The 17313-nt window shown below is 42.7% G+C and overlaps 1 protein-coding gene across 1 annotated transcript in view; it reads left to right on the top strand.

Moving 5' to 3' along the window:
* Positions 1-17313, top strand: part of LOC115343179 (von Willebrand factor D and EGF domain-containing protein-like) — a 190295-nt gene that overhangs the window by 53086 nt on the left and 119896 nt on the right. The window contains exons 5-8 of the mRNA XM_030018811.1: positions 8153-8242; positions 9496-9631; positions 13261-13478; positions 16327-16400. Of these exons, the coding sequence (XP_029874671.1) occupies positions 8153-8242; positions 9496-9631; positions 13261-13478; positions 16327-16400 (518 nt within the window). The remainder of the gene's footprint in view (positions 1-8152; positions 8243-9495; positions 9632-13260; positions 13479-16326; positions 16401-17313) is intronic.

The raw sequence follows: 17313 nt of genomic DNA, 5'->3' as shown, positions 1-17313 counted from the left end.
CTCATTTCTCCTTGTAATTATGCCTCCTGAGTTCAGAATCTGATTGATGCTGCCCTCACTTACTTTACAACACGAGGCAGAAAATTCTGCCAGTTTAAGACAAGTTTGTGTTATGAAGAGATATTTTCATCAAAATAATTTCACTTGCAATCACTTCAAGTCTAGTTTTAACAATCCTTAGAGATTCAGACAAAATATAGTTCTGTTAACTAGTAGCATCACCAAATCTTTATAAGACCATTTTTATTATATTAAGTTTTCAGTAAGCCCTTCTTTGTCCTCTGCTGAAACTACATGTTTAATTTAGTGGGTTTAGTGAGACTAAAATGTTCTCTTCCTTGCTAGATTTTTTTTAAAGGTCTTCATGGCCTATTTGACTAATTATAATTATCCATAAATCATCACTGGTGAAAACCAAGCAATGAAGCCTCAGCTGTAACTGATAATTCAGTTTTACATAATAATGATTAAAAAAAGCATTTCACTGTGTTTGCCATCCCACTCTGGGTGTCTAATAAGTCACAAAGGGACAGACTCTCCTTTCATCTCCAGTGGTGTAAACCTGAAGCAACTTAGTAAGTGGTGGAGACCAGTGACGAGTGGTGTTCCTCAGGGGTCGGTGTTGGGACCGGCGCTGTTTAACATCTTTGTCAGCGACATGGACAGTGGGATTGAGCGCACCCTCAGCAAGTTTGCCGAAGACACCGAGCTGTGTGGTGCGGTCGACACGCTGGAGGGAAGGGATGCCATCCTGAGGGACCCTGACAGGCTGGAGAGGTGGGTCTGTGCGAACCTCATGAAGTTCAACAAGGCCAAGTGCAAGGTCCTGCATGTGGGTCGGGGCAATCCCAAGCACAAATACAGGCTGGGCCATGAGTGGATTGAGAGCAGCCCTGAGGAGAAGGACTTGGGGGTGTTGGTTGATGAGAAGCTCAACATGACCCAGCAATGTGTGCTTGCAGCCCAGAAAGCCAACCGTATCCTGGGCTGCATCCAAAGCAGTGTGACCAGCAGGTCGAGGGAGGTGATTCTCCCCCTCTACTCTGCTCTCATGAGACCCCACCTGCAGTACTGCCTTCAGCTCTGGGGCCCCCAACATAAGAAGGACAAGGACCTATTGGAGTGAGTCCAGAGGAGGCCACAAAGATGATCAGAGGGCTGGAGCACCTCTCCTCTGAAGGCAGGCTGAGAGAGTTGGGGTTGTTCAGCCTGGAGAAGAGAAGGTTCCGGGGAGACCTTACAGCAGCCTGGCAGTACCTAAAGGGGGCTTACAGGAAAGCTGGGGAGGGACTTTTTCCAAGGGCATGTAGTGATAGGACGAGAGGTAACAGTTTTAAACTGAAAGATGGTAGATTTAGATTAGATGTGAGGAAGTTCTTCACTGTGAGGGTGGTGAGGCACTGGCACAGGTTGCCCAGAGAGGCTGTGGCTGCCCCATCCCTGGCAGTGTTCCAGGCCAGGTTGGATGGGGCTTTGAGCAACCTGGTCTAGTGGAAGGTGTCCCTGCCCAGGGCAGGGGGGTTGGAACTAGATGATCTTTAAGGTCCCTGCCAACCCAAACCATTCTATGATTCTATGGCTACTGCAAAGGAAAGGTGACACCACTAAAGGGAGAGTCAGACCCTGGGGAACAAACTCTGCCACACAGAGGCTATTTGTAACTTCCACCTGCCCATGAAAGATGCAGGTGGAAGGCTTGTTTCTCAAGCAGCTTTAAAGGGAGGTCAGAACCCCACTGACAAAAGCCGTATTAGAGAGGAGACAGTGAATTGAGAACACTTTCCAGTTCTCTTTCCCCTTCACCATCCACAGCCCGGTAGTAGCATCCCCATGGCTGCACACTGCCAGGGTGCATGGGTGGCATTCAGAGCTGAATTTGTCCCCCAGGACGCAGAATTTGCAGCGTTTTGAAAACTGCTTGCTTTTTTTAACCTACTCTTCATCTACTTGCACATAGCCTGAGTTTGGTCTCAGTGCTTTCATAGCCTGAAATCAGCATCTTCTCTGTTCGTTTCTTGATAAAAAAGCTACAGCCAAGTGAGAAGATTTTTTTTTAATCACCTTTTAGGTGATTGATATCTACGCTATTTTTTATCTGTCAAAAAGTCTCCAGGTAATAGGTTAGTCACATAATAGAATATCTATTGATATATTTTAATACACAGTCAAACCTTAGAGAAGAGTTGAGATTTACCGGCCAACATTTCTGAACTTGTATTGACTAAACAGCCAGTTATTTTTTAATAGCCATCATGTGTGCTTTTCTCCCCCATCTTTGGGCTCCAATTTTGTTATTTCAGATCAGTAATGTTGGCAGCATAATGTTCGCAAAACTATTGCAGCCTTAAATAAATCTATAAAATGCCGCTATTTCTATATAAACACTGAAAGAAGCCTACTGCATCTGATATGAAAATCCTGGCATTCCTAAGCCTTATTTATGCGATAGTGACAGAGGTCATTTCATCCCTCAAGGCACAGCCATCTATAAATTATAGCGGCACACTGTGAGTAATGAGTTATGCTAAGAAAGGTGTTTAGAAGAAAACCGTGCAGATTTTGCTCAGCACAGCAATCCAAAAGTTCATACGGCGAGGAGCATTTTTCACCGTACATAAACTATGATGCGCATTGTAAAATAAAAATGTTTAAGCAAAACCAGGCTTTCTGAGCTGTGCGCTGGAAGTGGCTGCTTTGCATGGCACTCTGCAAGAGCAGAATAATACACCCCAGTAAAAAAGACTGTAAATTAGTGCCTCAATATATAAAATAACTAATTTTCACTCACAAGGGGAGTGAAATTTCCCCCTGCTTAAATACTAATCCCATCTCAACCACTGGACTTGACAAAATCAACAACAGAAATAGGAAGACCTGCCTGTTTGTAGGTTACACCTGAGTTTACAATTTCTTTCTCAGCCTTCAGGTAGAGAATGAGGAGCATGCCCACAGAAACAGAGCTCTGGGTGGACTTGAACAGAGATTTTAAAGCAGAAAAGGTCAAAGAGATGATGAACCAAACTCTGCAGCTGATAAGACACCTTACTACTACCCTGGGAAAATTTCTTTCCTTAGCAGATGAATGACCTACAGTCAGCCTCCACACACTGTTTGGCCATTTGGCAACTAGAAAGAGCTGCCTTCTTTATAGATAGTGAGTAGCAAAGTGACTAGAGACGGACTTCCCGCAGTGTCGGGTCACGCTGCTGCACCGGCTCCCTCCCTTCTGCAGCCGAGAGCCCATCACAGGGAGCAATTTGTGTTCAAAAGCTTTAGGGTCTAGTTTATTAATTAACTCGAAGTCGGATTCTCCCTACTTGCCCCTTCCTGCTAACCCTTCTGGAAGGCCTTTCCAGAGACTTTGTTCCTACCCCTTTCTGCAAATACCTACAGCCAGATCATTTCTTCGAGCTAATGAGAACCGTTTTCTTTTTTTTCCTCCGGCTTCCCTAGAAATGCCATCCTTCAGCTCTGCTCATCCTTTGCTCTTTTCATCAAGGCTGTAAACCACAGCTCGCTCCCACACGTACACGCTCCCCAGCTCCCAGCAGAGCGACTCCTCGAGGCTTTTCTAACCCCGGCCCATTAGCGTTTAATAGAGCAGACAACAGCAGCTCCGAGGTCTCGATAGCCATCGTGAGACACCCTTTCACCTGGCGTGATTGATTCTCTGCCCAACCCTTCACCTGCAGGCCATGAGTGTGGCTGAGTGACTCTTACCCTTGCAGCCCCAGCCGGCCTTTTGACACGGGTGATGTAGCTGGGAGGGTAGATCCAATCCTGGAATTAATAGAGTTAATCACCCACAGCTTAGGCACCTGCACCTTACAAGCAGCACGCAGACTTCCCTGCCTAGTGAATGGGAAGAAGGAGGTATCTCTAAACGGTACCTTCTGTTGAGAAGGGAGCTTCCCACCGGTGGACAACATAAATTACTGACTGGCGCAGCATCGCTGAATTCCCACTCCTCCCAGGAGATTGGATGTCTGAGTCAGGAAAGTGCCTCCACCTACTTTTTAATCCAGACCTTCAGCTCCTACTGAGATGTACCTGGCTGTATGTAGTCCTTGAAAGATCTCTACTAGTAAAGGTAAATATTTCAACTTTAAAACATTGCTGTTGCCAATGTGGGGCCTCTGGCACTACAATACAGCTCAAGTGCTTGCTGGAGAGATGGGAAATGGGTAGCTGCTCCTCCCAGCGATGAGCTGCATGCATATCCTGCCCTTCCCAAGGGAGCATCCCAGCCCCAGGGCACAGGCCTTTTTCAAACAGAATTTTGTGCCTAGAAGTAATTTTCTGCCCTATGGGAAGATCTGCCAGCCCATGGGGGAAAGGGAGCAGCCCACACCCAGAAGCAATCCGGTCATCCTGTCTGAGGGCACCCTTACATTTCTGTCCCTTTAAAAGGGGTAATGAAAAAATATAATTTGATTTTTTTAACAGATCTAATGAGTTTGTGGAAAAATACTGCCTAACCTGTCATGGCCATCAGCATACTGCTGTCAGTGGTGCTTTTATCTCTTTGCTTTAAAGAGGCTGCATCCTGAGATGGGGCGGGTGGGGAAGAAGAGAAAGAAAAATTTGATTACTGAACTGGAGAAAAAGAGCTAGTATTTAGCTGAAGGCAGAAAAAACCCTCCTCAGAGTGACTATCATAATAATTATGTGACAAACTGTCAACCTGTAGCTCAGTAGCCGATGAACATATCTGCTGATTGTGAAGTATGCACCTAAAAAGGTAAAGGCACTACAAGGGGAGGAATTATATAAAAGACAGAAATAAAATGTAACTCATGATGGCTGTCCATACACTTTGAATTTGCAAAGTTTGTGGTAATCTCCAAAAGTGCTGAAGATAGAACTGGAATGGACTGATAGTCTAAGAATATCTCAGTGTATTTTTACAGAGTAATTTTTTATTTTAGTGTTCAGTGCTTGTATTGGGTCTGCATGGCAAGGTTTTTGTAGCAGGGTGGCTACAGACGTGGCTTCTGTGAGAAGGTGCTAGAAGCTTCTCCTGTGTCTGACTGCCAGCCGGCTCCAAGACGGACCCGCCACTGGCCAAGGCCGAGCCCATCAGCAACAGTGGTAGTGCCTCTGGGAGAACATTTAAGAAGGGGGAAAAAGAAAACTGTGCTAGTGCAGCCAAGAGAGGAGTGAGAATATGTGAGAGAAACAACCCTGAAGACCCCAAGGTCAATGAAGAAGGAGGGTTAGGAGGTGCCCCAGGCGCCGGAGCAGAGATTCCCCTGCAGCCCGTGGAGAAGACCATGGTGAGGCAGGCTGTCCCCCTGCAGCCCAGGGAGGTCCACGGTGGAGCAGATCTCCACCTGCAGCCCGGGGAGGACCCCACGCTGGAGCAGGGGGATGCCCGAAGGAGGCTGTGACCCCATGGAGAGAGGAGCCCAGGCTGGAGCAGGTTTGCTGGCAGGACTTGTGACCCTGTGGGGGACCCACGCTGGAGCAGGCTGTGCCTGAAGGACTGCAGCCCACGGGAGGGACCCACGCTGGAGCAGTTCGTGAAGAACTGCAGCGCGTGGGAGGGACCCCACGGTGGAGCAGGGCAAAAGTGATGAGTCCTGCCCCTGAGGAGGAAGGCGCAGCAGAGACAACGTGTGATGAACTGACCCCAACCCCCATTCCCCATCCCCCTGCGCTGCTGGGAGGGGAGGAGGTGGAGAAAATTTGGAGTGGAGTTGAGCCTGGGAAGAAGGGAGGGATAGGGGGCAGGTGTTTTTTAACATTTGGTTTTATTTCTCATTATCCTACTCTGATTTGATTGGTAATAAATTAAATTAATTTTTTACCAAAGTCAAGTCTGTTTTGCCTGTGATGGTAATTGGTTGAGTGATCTCTCCCTGTCCTTATCTCGACCCATGAGCCTTTTGTTATGTTTTTCTTTCCCCTGTCCAGCTGAGGAGGGCAGTGATAGAGCAGCTTGGTGGGCACCTGGCGTCCAGCCAGGGTCAACCCACCACAGTGCTTTATCAATAAAATGTACCTCTAAAATATATATGTGAGAAAATACAATGCTTGCAGGGAATGAGGCTGGGTTCTGACATTTCCCAGGATGTCGCTTTGGGGAAGATCACCAGGTTGTGCCTCCGTTAGTGCCAGGCATCCTCATGTGCAACCCTGCTGCCTCTCTTGAGAGCTCCCTGCTTGGCAGGAATGCTCCACATGACATGTTTTAGAGTGAAGTCTCCGTGTGAACATTTTAAGTAAAAAGCAGTGAAGCCAAAAGTGCAAACAGCCCGACAAGTTTAAATATAGTATCTGCAATGCAGGTGCATTCAGTTTGCTCAATAAGCTCTGCAAGGGGATCAGTATTATTTTAATAGAGGGAATATATGTTATCTGAACTCTGTTGTCGCCGCCTTGTCAGATCCTGATTTTGCAGACTCTCCCTGTGGCAGCTGTAGGAGAAGCAGCAGGAGGAAGATCAACGCTCGCCTTCTGCCTTCCCAGCAGAAGAACTGTTCTGCAAACTCTGTAATCTGAACACGAGCCTTTAAGGAATGCTTGGAGATAATAAATATCTAATGATAACAGGGGCTTATTACCTTGAGGAGACAACGACTTGTTCTCCTTTGGAAGCAAACTGGCTAACTATGAAGTATCTGAGGAATTTTAACTGTAAAGTACCTCTGTGAGGTCCATGTCTCCCACCACCCCCAGTACACCCAGTACGACCTCAAGGCTTCCATCTAGGTAACAGAAAAATAACACCACTTTCTCTGAGCTAAACTGGCTGGAGCTGTCAGAAAAGAGTATTTATGAAGGCAAAAATGACCTAAAAGGCACATAAACCCGGGACTGAGCTGGACTGGAAATAATCCACCTGAAGAGCATAGAAAATGCTTAATTTTTCCCATAGCCATACAAATGACTCTGTATTGCCAGTGGGGCATTTTTGTTGTGTGCAAATGAGTTAAGAAAGAGGATTCTTCAGTTTGGACGAAAATCATGACTTGATGGTAACGAAGAGGTTTTTTAGGGTGGTAAAAGAAATATTCCAGAGTGGTATGTAACCTATGCCCACCTGACCAGACGAATAGGGGAATATTCTGGTTTTGATCTTGTTTTGCTGATACTGGTCATGAGGGTCGTGCCTGAGCTGGCAGGTGAGAGCTCGCGAGAGCAGCACGGCCGGTGAGTGGTGATGGAAAATCCATCCAAAAGAGTTTATTATAATAGAAAATAAATTAGATTGGTCCAATTCTTCCTCATGGGTTACTCGAGGCTTAAAAAAGGCAGTAGCTATAAATATGCCATCTGACTATTTGGAATTGATTTAGTATGACACAATCTGTTACTTCATTTCCGAGAATAGGCCAAAAAAAAAAAAAATTCAGAACTACAGTTTCAGAGCCTATTGTCGTTTGCTTTAAGGAAAATTTCTGTAGTTTAATCTTACGATCCTAGAAATTATGTTAGCAGTTTGGGTTTTCTGAAACCAATGAAACATTAAGATGGCAGATGGTGTGCGGTTTCAGCAGAGATAAAGGTTGCGTGACTGTGCTAGGAATAAAACTTAAATGGCCTTGTACATTGTGTCTGACAGAGTTTTTTTGTTTGGGGGGAATTATTTTTTTTTTAATATAAACCCTGTAGGCACATCTGCATCATCTTTTATAATGCAATAAGAAAAAAAAAAAGGAGCTTCTTATATTGCTGACACAGTTTCTGAGACTGGATGACTGTCAAACTAATTTAAATTAAAAAAAAACCTGCTTACAAACATGGTACAGAGAGAGGATATCTGATCCAGTGGACAGACTGAAGTCTGGGATCCCAAGGGCTAATGTCCTAATCCTGACAGTAACATCTATGAACAATGAAATTCTCCCTAATTAAAACGAGTTAATATCACTAACCGAGGTGTTTGAAAAACTGCAAAGAAAACACATTGTAAGCATTCAGTATTATTAATTAAGACAGAAGCCATGTTTCTTGCTGATTAAATGCATCAAAAAATCTTCCAAATCTCAAGATTTAGGCATAAATATTTTTAAAGCCTAAACCCCTGAAATATGTTTCAACAGTAGAAAAAAAGCTTGACAACTCTGATCAACAGGAATAATTATATGAATAATTATATGAGTTTTCTTCAAGAAAAGCTATAGCATATGCTGGTTATTTATTACAGGTCTTTTGCACTGTCACCGCTTTTACGAGGGACACTCCTGAGCAGCAGTCGTTGCCTGAAGAGAGCAAAGGTTTCTATGCTGGGATTAAGGTAATGCCAATGGCCCTGATTTACTGACTTGGCATATCCCTAGAGAATATTTATACATTATCTGACATGCTCCGAAAAGCAAGACACAGAAACATAAGCCCTGATCATCATAACCAGTGCTGCTTTTATGTTCACTTTGAGAAAATGGCTTTCAGTCTGTTTGTAAAAGGCCCTAAAGCACCCATCAACACCGTGTGCAGGTGTTGACACTAATGCACCATAAAGAATGTGGAAAAAATACATCTTCTAGTAAATATGCCCCAAAGTATTCTGGTGGTTATGTATAATGGGAAGACACACCTACAAGGATGCAGAATTTCATTGTAACCAAACCAGAACAGAGTGAAGATAAAAATGAATTTTTATCCATCATCTTATGGTCAAGCGCTACAAAAACCAAATTGCTGAAGATAAATTCACACTGAGTGCAAAAACCAGGTCTAGTCCCGCTCAAGGATTAGACTGTCAGTCTGGCAGTCCAGGAGATTTTGAGATCTTCGGAGTATCTAAGCTTCATGTCTCCACGAATGGTGTTTGAAAACTCTGGCAGCCCATTCTGTGAGATGTTTGAAGAACAGTTTTGGGTTTTGTGGACATGTCAGAATTTCCCAGGGTATGGAAATTCCCATTTCTGACTAGCCCCGAGCGCTGTTTCTGCTCTTGCCCCGGGAGAACAGACAGACAGAAACGGCACAACCCGAGCTGTCTTCCCGGCGCACGAACCACCGAAGCTGTAATACATTATGTACGGAGAAATCCTTCTTCCTGCCATAGCAGGGAAGAGGAATTGGGCAAAAATTGCACTCGCTTTGCACCTGGGGCAGAGTACCAACACAGAGTCCATGACCATGAGGTAATGCCCTACTTCAGGCCATGGTATGTCTCCTAGTGCAATGGAACGGGAGCTCCTTTCAACCAGGGACAGTAAAAAAGAATAAATTCTATGGTATCATGCTTAATAAAAACCTGTTTTGAGACTAGAAGATGAGAAGCAATTAGACACTATATATGACAACTGCAAACATTTTCTTAATTGCCAAGAACGTTGAAGTGTTTTAACAACAATTTCCCCTTATAAAGTTGAAGATCATTATTACGAAATTATTATTATGAAGACTATTACGAAGATTATTGTTATTTTACAAGCAATTATATCTTTTCATAATTGATTAAAACCACTCAAAGTTTCATAAATATCAGTATTGCCTAATTAAGCTGTCAAAATGGTCTAAAAATTATTTTCTTATTTCTAGTTTTTACCAGAATCACTACAAATTGCAGAGGATGGCAAAGAGCATGTTTTGACCATTCTGAGCACTGTACCCATTGCCTGTCCTGGGCATGATGATTCCTGTAAAATTACTTTGCAGCTAAGTACTGAGGATTTGGGTAAGAGTTTTACAAATTGGCATTGAATCAAAGTGATTACTTTTTCCTGTGTTTATGTTACAATGAATTCTAATAGAAATTATAAGATGTAAATAACAACAAAGGGAAGAAACCATAAAATCAACAAAGTAGGCCATATATTTGTTTGCAAAATAAAATAGACGATAATATCATGCAGGTTTTTGAGGGAAAAAAATATCTGACTAGCAATAACCTGAATGGTAGTCCATTGAGATTTATGGACAAAATAACTATCAGTAGAAGAACTTATTTGAAATTCCAGGAGTATAAAATTCCATTTTAAGTTTTTGTAGCAGTAATGGTCTTAGGTAGAATAATTTCATTAATTATCAATAAGAAGTTCACCTGCAGATTTATTATTCAGTAAATGTGTACTGAAGCCTTTTTTCTTTTTTTTTTTTTTTGCTGGCTTACAGTTTTTGTCTAACTTAATATAGAGGAAAAAAAAACATTCTTGTGCTTTTATATTATTCTCCTTCTAAAGTTTTTTTTTTTTTTTAATTGAAAACATTGACAAAGTCCCTTAGAAAATTCTTGCCCTTTTAATCAGTAAATGCTTTCCTCAGGTTAGTCTGGTGGAATAGCATGCCTAACCAAGAGGGGCATATATATATATATATACTTTCCATTTGCACTAAATAAAACACCCAATCTTTTTTCTAGCAAGACAATTATTTCTCTTCCCATAGGTGACTCAATGAAAAAGAAGTTTAGAGATAGGATTACAGCCACAGTTTCTCTACCCACAAAAAGCCAGCTCAAAAAAATGTTGGCAAAACCCAGATAGTTCCTGATATTTCTCCCTTTCTAAATCCCTCTCCTTTCTCTCCCCATCATCAGCCAAGTACTTAGACAGAAGAAAAAAATAATTCAAATGGTATCATAACACAGTGATCTTAAACTGAACAGCACCTTATGGTTCCAGCAGCTGTGTTGGCTCTCGTACATGGAGTACTTTGCATTTCTCCATGGCTCAGTGCTGCTCTGTTCTACATATTGCTCTTGGCTTAGAGCCTCTGCTGGTCCATCAAGCAAACATCCACTTTGCTCCTGGGAACAGATTTTCTTAGATATTGAGGTAGCTAAGAGCGCAGGCTGGTGTGTGGTGGGACGTCCCCGTGGACTCCAAGCAACTTAGACACCCACCGTTTATGAGGATCAAATGCAAATTAGTCACATAAACTGTCGAAGTCATTTTTTTAACTCACATTTTCTTAGACATCGACAAAACCTTTCAGAATCTCACTGACAATGAATGCATGGTCCAGGAGTTCTCAAGTGGGGGAGGCTGAGTTTGACAGATCGGACTGAGGCTGACTCCTTGCCAGGGTCTTCTCCGGTCCCACAACGCGTATTTGACTGGAAGAAAGAGGGGAGGCAAGACTTGCAGAAGCAGCTTTCTTTTCATGCTGTCAATGGGCTTGATGTGTTGGTGCCCAGAGGTCCCAGGATGGAGGCACAACTCAACCAATTAACTAATCTTTAAAGGAAGTTGTCACTGAGGTGGAAAATTTCCGTTAGTTTTAATCAACTCATTTCTGCAGCTTAAACTAATAACCAGCTCTAGCCCTTGATTGCTCCATCCTGAGGCTGTTTCCTTGGATGACACTTGGGCTGTTTATGATCAATTGGGATATCTCTATACGCTTAAGGTTGAGTATCTGCTGCTGGGTGTTTGCATAACCACATATTTGTTTTGTGCCTTTATTGTCTTTAGGGTCCGTTAGTTTATCTGAAAGAACATTGTGGGCTTCTGAAAAACAGTGTCAGCCACAGTGCTATAAATTGAAAATAAAAACAATTTTAGCTGAGATTCGTTTATACCGAATAAATTAACTGACAAGCTCCTTGTCTGACTGAATCCATATAACAACGCTGTTGTGCTAATTATGTAGGGAATAAGTGATAAGAAAGCTAATTACAAGCACAGAAATATCTCTCTAAGTTCAGACAATATCATAATGAATGCCAAGGCACAGCAGAGCCACTGGAGTTCGGCTTCTGTTAAGTTTATCATTACTATTTTGACAAGATGATTTTGTTTGATTTTAAACTTTTGTTCTGGGTTGTGAGCACAGCTCATGGGGCTGTAATGGCAATAACAATTCCTCATGGAAACCTTCAATTTAATTGAATCAAGAACCTTGAAAATGAGCCAGGACTTTTCTATAAGATGTGAGGCAACCTTTAAGGCTTTGATAGGAGAGATAATATGCTATTAATATTTGTAGGTTTTTAGTTCAGTTCCTATAGAACTCTACAGGGTTAATTTAAATTGTATTTTATAAGTCTTTTCCATAAGGAGTAAAACATTGATTGTTTGACCATATTAGAAATACCATCTTAAAACACTTGAGTGCCATCTCCTATAAATTATTAAGCAATTCCACAAATGGGAAAAATGATATGAAAATAAGTGATTTTCATATCAGATTAATTACATTGCCACCATTTCTAGAACTTTGTTCTTATCAGCTGATAATTAATGTTCTGGAACAGAAGACTAAATACTAGTCACAAACACTGGCGGTCCTGAAATCAGCAGCGAGATTTGGACTGGCTTCAGTAGGGCCACGACTTCATTTTTTACCCACCAAAGGATTCGTGAAGGGTTGGGTGACTTCTTGAGGAGCAGATACACACTATGTAAAATGCAGACCAGATGGCTCAGAACCAAATGCTGTCATAATTCAGGTTTTGTAAATCAAAAACACATCTATGGAACTAAAAATCCAGGTTTGTCCTTTACCTGAGACCTCAACATTAAGGGTCAGGACCCAAGAGAAGTGGACACTACCAGTCTTGCTGCTAGGAGAGGTCCCTTTAGGAAAGATATGATGTGCAGAGGCAGAGCTGCATAAATGACTTGGGTTGCCATTGCCATATTGATTTTGACACTATCCATCACTTCCCTACCTATCACAGATACTTACATAGCCAGTACCACCATAGCTTGTTACTTTTCCACATTCTTTTAGTGAATTTATCCTCACAATGCCTCTGTGAAAGACAGAAATAAAACTATCATCATTTTACAGACGGGAAAGTAAAGACCATAACCTAGCTAAGCCAAAAATACAAACGCAAATCTGCTGCTTTTGCCTTCTTGTCGTGGATCCAAAGTTCACTAAAAACTGACTCGAGAACCCTCCCTTTCCAAATCAAAATTTCTGTTTGTTTTAAGTTGAATAACTCCCAGCAGATACTTCCTTGTAATAAAGCTAGGGAAAGATAAACGTTTTCCAGAAACACAGACTCATCTCTTTCTTTGTCACGAGAACTACTCGTCTTCATTCCCTGGGCATGGACCCATAAAGATAAGACTGTCATTCCAGAAATATTAGCACCTGTGGAAAGAAAAGCACCACTGAATTTTAGTAAACTGTCTACGGCAGGGGGAGGAAAAAAAAAAAAAAGAAATAAAAAGGCACAGTGAGATGTGCAGAGGGATGCCAGATTGAGTCAGTCACAACCGTCTTCATGCAAACCCCATCTGGTTTCAAGGTATGTGCGTCCTGGAATGCGAACCATTTGTGTCGGATGCTAAACAGGGTACGGGCAACTGTTTGGATAACTCTTGTCAGACTCGGTGTTCGTGTTCATTTTAGATAGCCAATTACTGGGGCCCCCGAACGTCGCCCTTTCGGCATGCCAGGTGGATCTGCTGCAGGCGCCCTGCTCGGAAAGCAGCTGTGCAGCCGCCGCGCTGAGAGTGACAGCCGTGACAGACTTTGCTCAGGATGGGAACCGCGTCAGCCGCCTCAGAGCTGAACCGGTCGGATGGAGGGATTTGCTTTGGAGGGCTTACACACCTAAGGATGTGAAGGTTGGGTCCTAAAATAATTTGGAAAAGGGGTCAAATTTAAATGGGAGGTTTCGTGTCGAAGAAAAGGAGGCGCTGATAAACCTTAACCGTATAAACACCTGGGGACCGCTGTCAGCAGAGTAAACCCAAACAATCTCTTTATACACCAAGAAAATTAACATATAAAGCTTCGTGCTTTAACAGATTTAGGTTTGATTATTAGTCAGCACATCAGTAAGGCCAACAGCTGGGTTATAGATGTAACCGGGCGTGCTTGCGCCTGCTGGAAGAGGAGAGAGGGAGAACCCAGGTTAGGGAATTAGCACCTTTTCGAGAAGGAGGGAGAGGGAAAACCAAGGGTTTGGAGAACAGTTTCTGAAAAAGCAGAGGAAAGGCAGTGCCGTGGTAATGAGGAAGGAGAACCGGGACTCAGCAGAGCCATGTTCAACTCGTGCCGGTGCCAGGAATCACCAGGACGCCTCCGACAGCACACGCAGCTGCTCTGTCTCTTCATTTATCCCTGTACAGAATGTCCAAAATAAAAATAATAAGAAGCAATCAGGGAGGCAAGCCACACTTTCCCTGCAGAAAGCCTGGCCAAAGGAGCGTGGCGAGCAGGGACCGGCCCGTTGTCTGTGAAGTTGTTTCAGGGCCTCAGCTGGGAGGTTTGAGAGCCGTAATCCCACTGCCCGAGAGAATAAATCAGAGCACAGATTTGACTCAGCTGAATTTCTCAGAGCAGTGGCACATCCAAGCTGGTATATTTTAAGTAACCAAAACCAAACCCCCAATGAAATCTACAATTTCACTGCCCTAATTTTTGTGGATTTGCTCATAAAAGGATGAGATTAAACTGCACCAAAAGAATTTTTGTTTTCAAAGGTAAAATGCCTAGCATGGGACTATATCTTTTCCTCTCCAGCATAGGTTCCTTTTAAACTTTTTAAGATTCTTAAATCAGAAATTGCAGCTAATTCAGTCTAGTACACTCACATACCCATATTTTTTCTTGAAGTTACAAATGCTTTCATTAAAATATGAAAATGTAGCAAGTGTGAAATTGAATTAATAATTTTTAATAATAAATTCCATCTATCTCAGTAAAAACTTGATCTATGGAAACATAACAGACATTACCTTCCCTCCCCCCCATTTCCCCGTTGCTGCTTTGCAGTTAATTAGAGGCCTTAATGTACCACAGTTCCTGCAACATATCAAGGAAAAATCCATATATTAAAATCCACATAATCTTTAGTCCTTCAGACTTGTTCAAATATTTTTGATTTATCTGAAAATTGAACAGAAATGGTGGGCAGAACATCCTGACACATTCAGACACCTGATAAGGTGGATTTCTTCAGCAAACTGAGACTGCCTGCAACTAGGACTTGCATCTTCTGCTGGTATCATGCAAGAAAAGAACAGAGGAGAAAGGGCCACGTGGTTTTTTTCTGCGCAAAGGTTTTACTTAGGAAGGTTGCGGCCATGGAGAAAATGGGAAAATTCTGAGACACTACTTTGTATCACACTGTAGATACAAATGATACGATTGAGCTCAGATCAAAATGCTGTTCAAAGAGGTGTTCAGTTTTTCAGCCCTCAAGACCGTCACTCTGATAGTTTGGTATGCCAGACACCAGCGGGTGCCTAAGCAGTTTCTGTGCGATGGTTAAGGGGCATTTTGAAATACAGATGACATCTTGCTGCAGGTGAGGAATTTTGTCAGGAAGTGTGGTTCTATCTTCACTCCTTATTCATTTATTTAATTTCACCACTGTTCCGAAAAGCTAAGTTCTGCTTTGTCACCGAAAGACTGTACAAGGCTACAGCAGCCATTCTTCTTCCCCGCTCCGTGGATTATGGTAGAACTAACTGAATTGCACCTCTGGACTTCTCATGGGCAAAGAGCGAGCAAAGAATTAACAGCCCTGGCCAAGAAATCAGCCTGGCAGGCTGGATGTGGGAAAACCATAACACTTCATCACTCCCACCAGCATGACTGGGAGCTCTTCATTTTGAAAATCACTACACAACCCAGTCTCGCATTTCTGAGAACTGGATAGCAGAGTATTCAGCCATGAAAAAAACCCACCATCTTGAGCAGACGTGGCACTGCAGGCCCAGCACTGCCTGAGATTCAGGTATTGCAACTTCGAAGGGAGCTGCCCTACCTCTGGCTTTCGCAGGTATATCTGCTCCTTGCAGGGCGGCAGGACTCTCAGGACTCGCCTGGGACCCAGCTTGTGCCCGAGTAACCAAGAGCTGATGCCGCTGAAGGTCTCTGTTGCTATAGTAAATCCTTTCCTCTTTTATTCATGTGCCCAAAACAGACAGCCCCAGCAGCCTGATTTGGGGCCTCGTCACCGGTACCCGATCAATAACCTGGACATCAAATCTACAAACCAGCCATTCAGATGCTGTATCAGGAAATCTAAGGTCAAATTAGGGGACAGGCAGTGACTACTACTAAAATATGCTAACACTACTTAATTACAGCATACTTCATACCATACTCCAGGCATTAAAATTAGTACAATTTAATAAGCACTCTACTTTCCTGATAATTTTAATGAATGATCTACTTCTTAGCAAAAAAGTTTAATAAAAGAGCTTCGCTTTTTAGCAGATAAAGAAAGACAGTGCATTACATCAGGTGGAATAGGAGCACTTTGAACTCCCTTATTGCATGTGATTAAACTCCGTTGTTTGAAAGCAAAGCCTATTTTGTACCCATTCGCAATCATGTTTTAGAAGTCAGATTTTAGTTTGTACTTGACACATGAATCCTGCCCCTAATGTTTTGTGAGGAACAGTAATGAAGAAAAACTGCTGTGTAGACTGTATTCATTACACATTTCATTTTAACTAGGTCACAGTTCGAGACCTCCCAACAGGGAACTGCTACTCTTTCACTGATCCACACATTATCACATTTGATGGATGGTGAGTATTCTACTTTGAAATAATTTTGCTCAATTACTGCAGTTTTCAGTTTCTGGATGTAGCATGCATTTGGTTTTACATTAGAATATCAAAAGAGCATTTTACGAGTTTGCTTATAGTGATTAAAGTAGTGCTTCAATAACATACATGGTTTCCTTCCAGCTGTTTAGACTCCTTTTAACAAAAGGACCAGAAATGGATTCATCTCGAAGCGGCAGTGGTTTTGAGTCTGAATAATTTTTACAAGACAAGGGTCAGATTCCAAAATGTTCTTCAAACAGACCTGTCATGAATGACTTTGAGAGGGATTCTTCACCATGTGCCACCGTGTTAGTGACACCCCAGTTCCACACAAGTGAGCCATTACGTCCCTGCAGCAGCACAGCGCACAGGGACAGCCTGCTCCTCCCCAGCAGTTCAGTAACGCCTGACGTAAAGTCACTCAGCCCAGGGATGCTCTTGCATTCTTCTACTTCCAGAGCTGGTTTATGCACAGCTGCTTCTCTGCACGGAGTTGACACTCATAATCACAACCAAAAAACCATAAAGATGGCCATACTGTCTCAGATAAAAGAACTCCAGAAATGATAATATCAGGGAAAGAGTGCAAAAATGAAGTCGTAAGTCCTCCTGTACTGTCCAGATGTCCTCCTATATTATCCAGCAATAGGTTGCTTAAAGACTTTACTGAGCCAAAGGTGGTATATTTGTGTTTGACAGCCTGTACTGTTCAGAACTTTTCTTCAGTTAACTTCCCTAATCGTTCATGAATCTATTTACCCCAGCTATTAAACGTAACAGGAAGATTTTAAAGTTTGCATCTAGCACGTTTGATCCAAAGTTGCTAATATTTCAGATCACATTCCAGGTTCATCATTCTGCCGTTAACCTCCTAATGGCACAGATAATGACT

Source organism: Aquila chrysaetos, chromosome 6 (assembly GCF_900496995.4).
Source record: "Aquila chrysaetos chrysaetos chromosome 6, bAquChr1.4, whole genome shotgun sequence".
In the NCBI taxonomy this organism is placed as follows: domain Eukaryota; kingdom Metazoa; phylum Chordata; class Aves; order Accipitriformes; family Accipitridae; genus Aquila; species Aquila chrysaetos.
The sequence above is the reverse complement of the archived record's forward strand: the minus strand, read 5'-3'. Positions and strand labels throughout refer to the sequence as shown.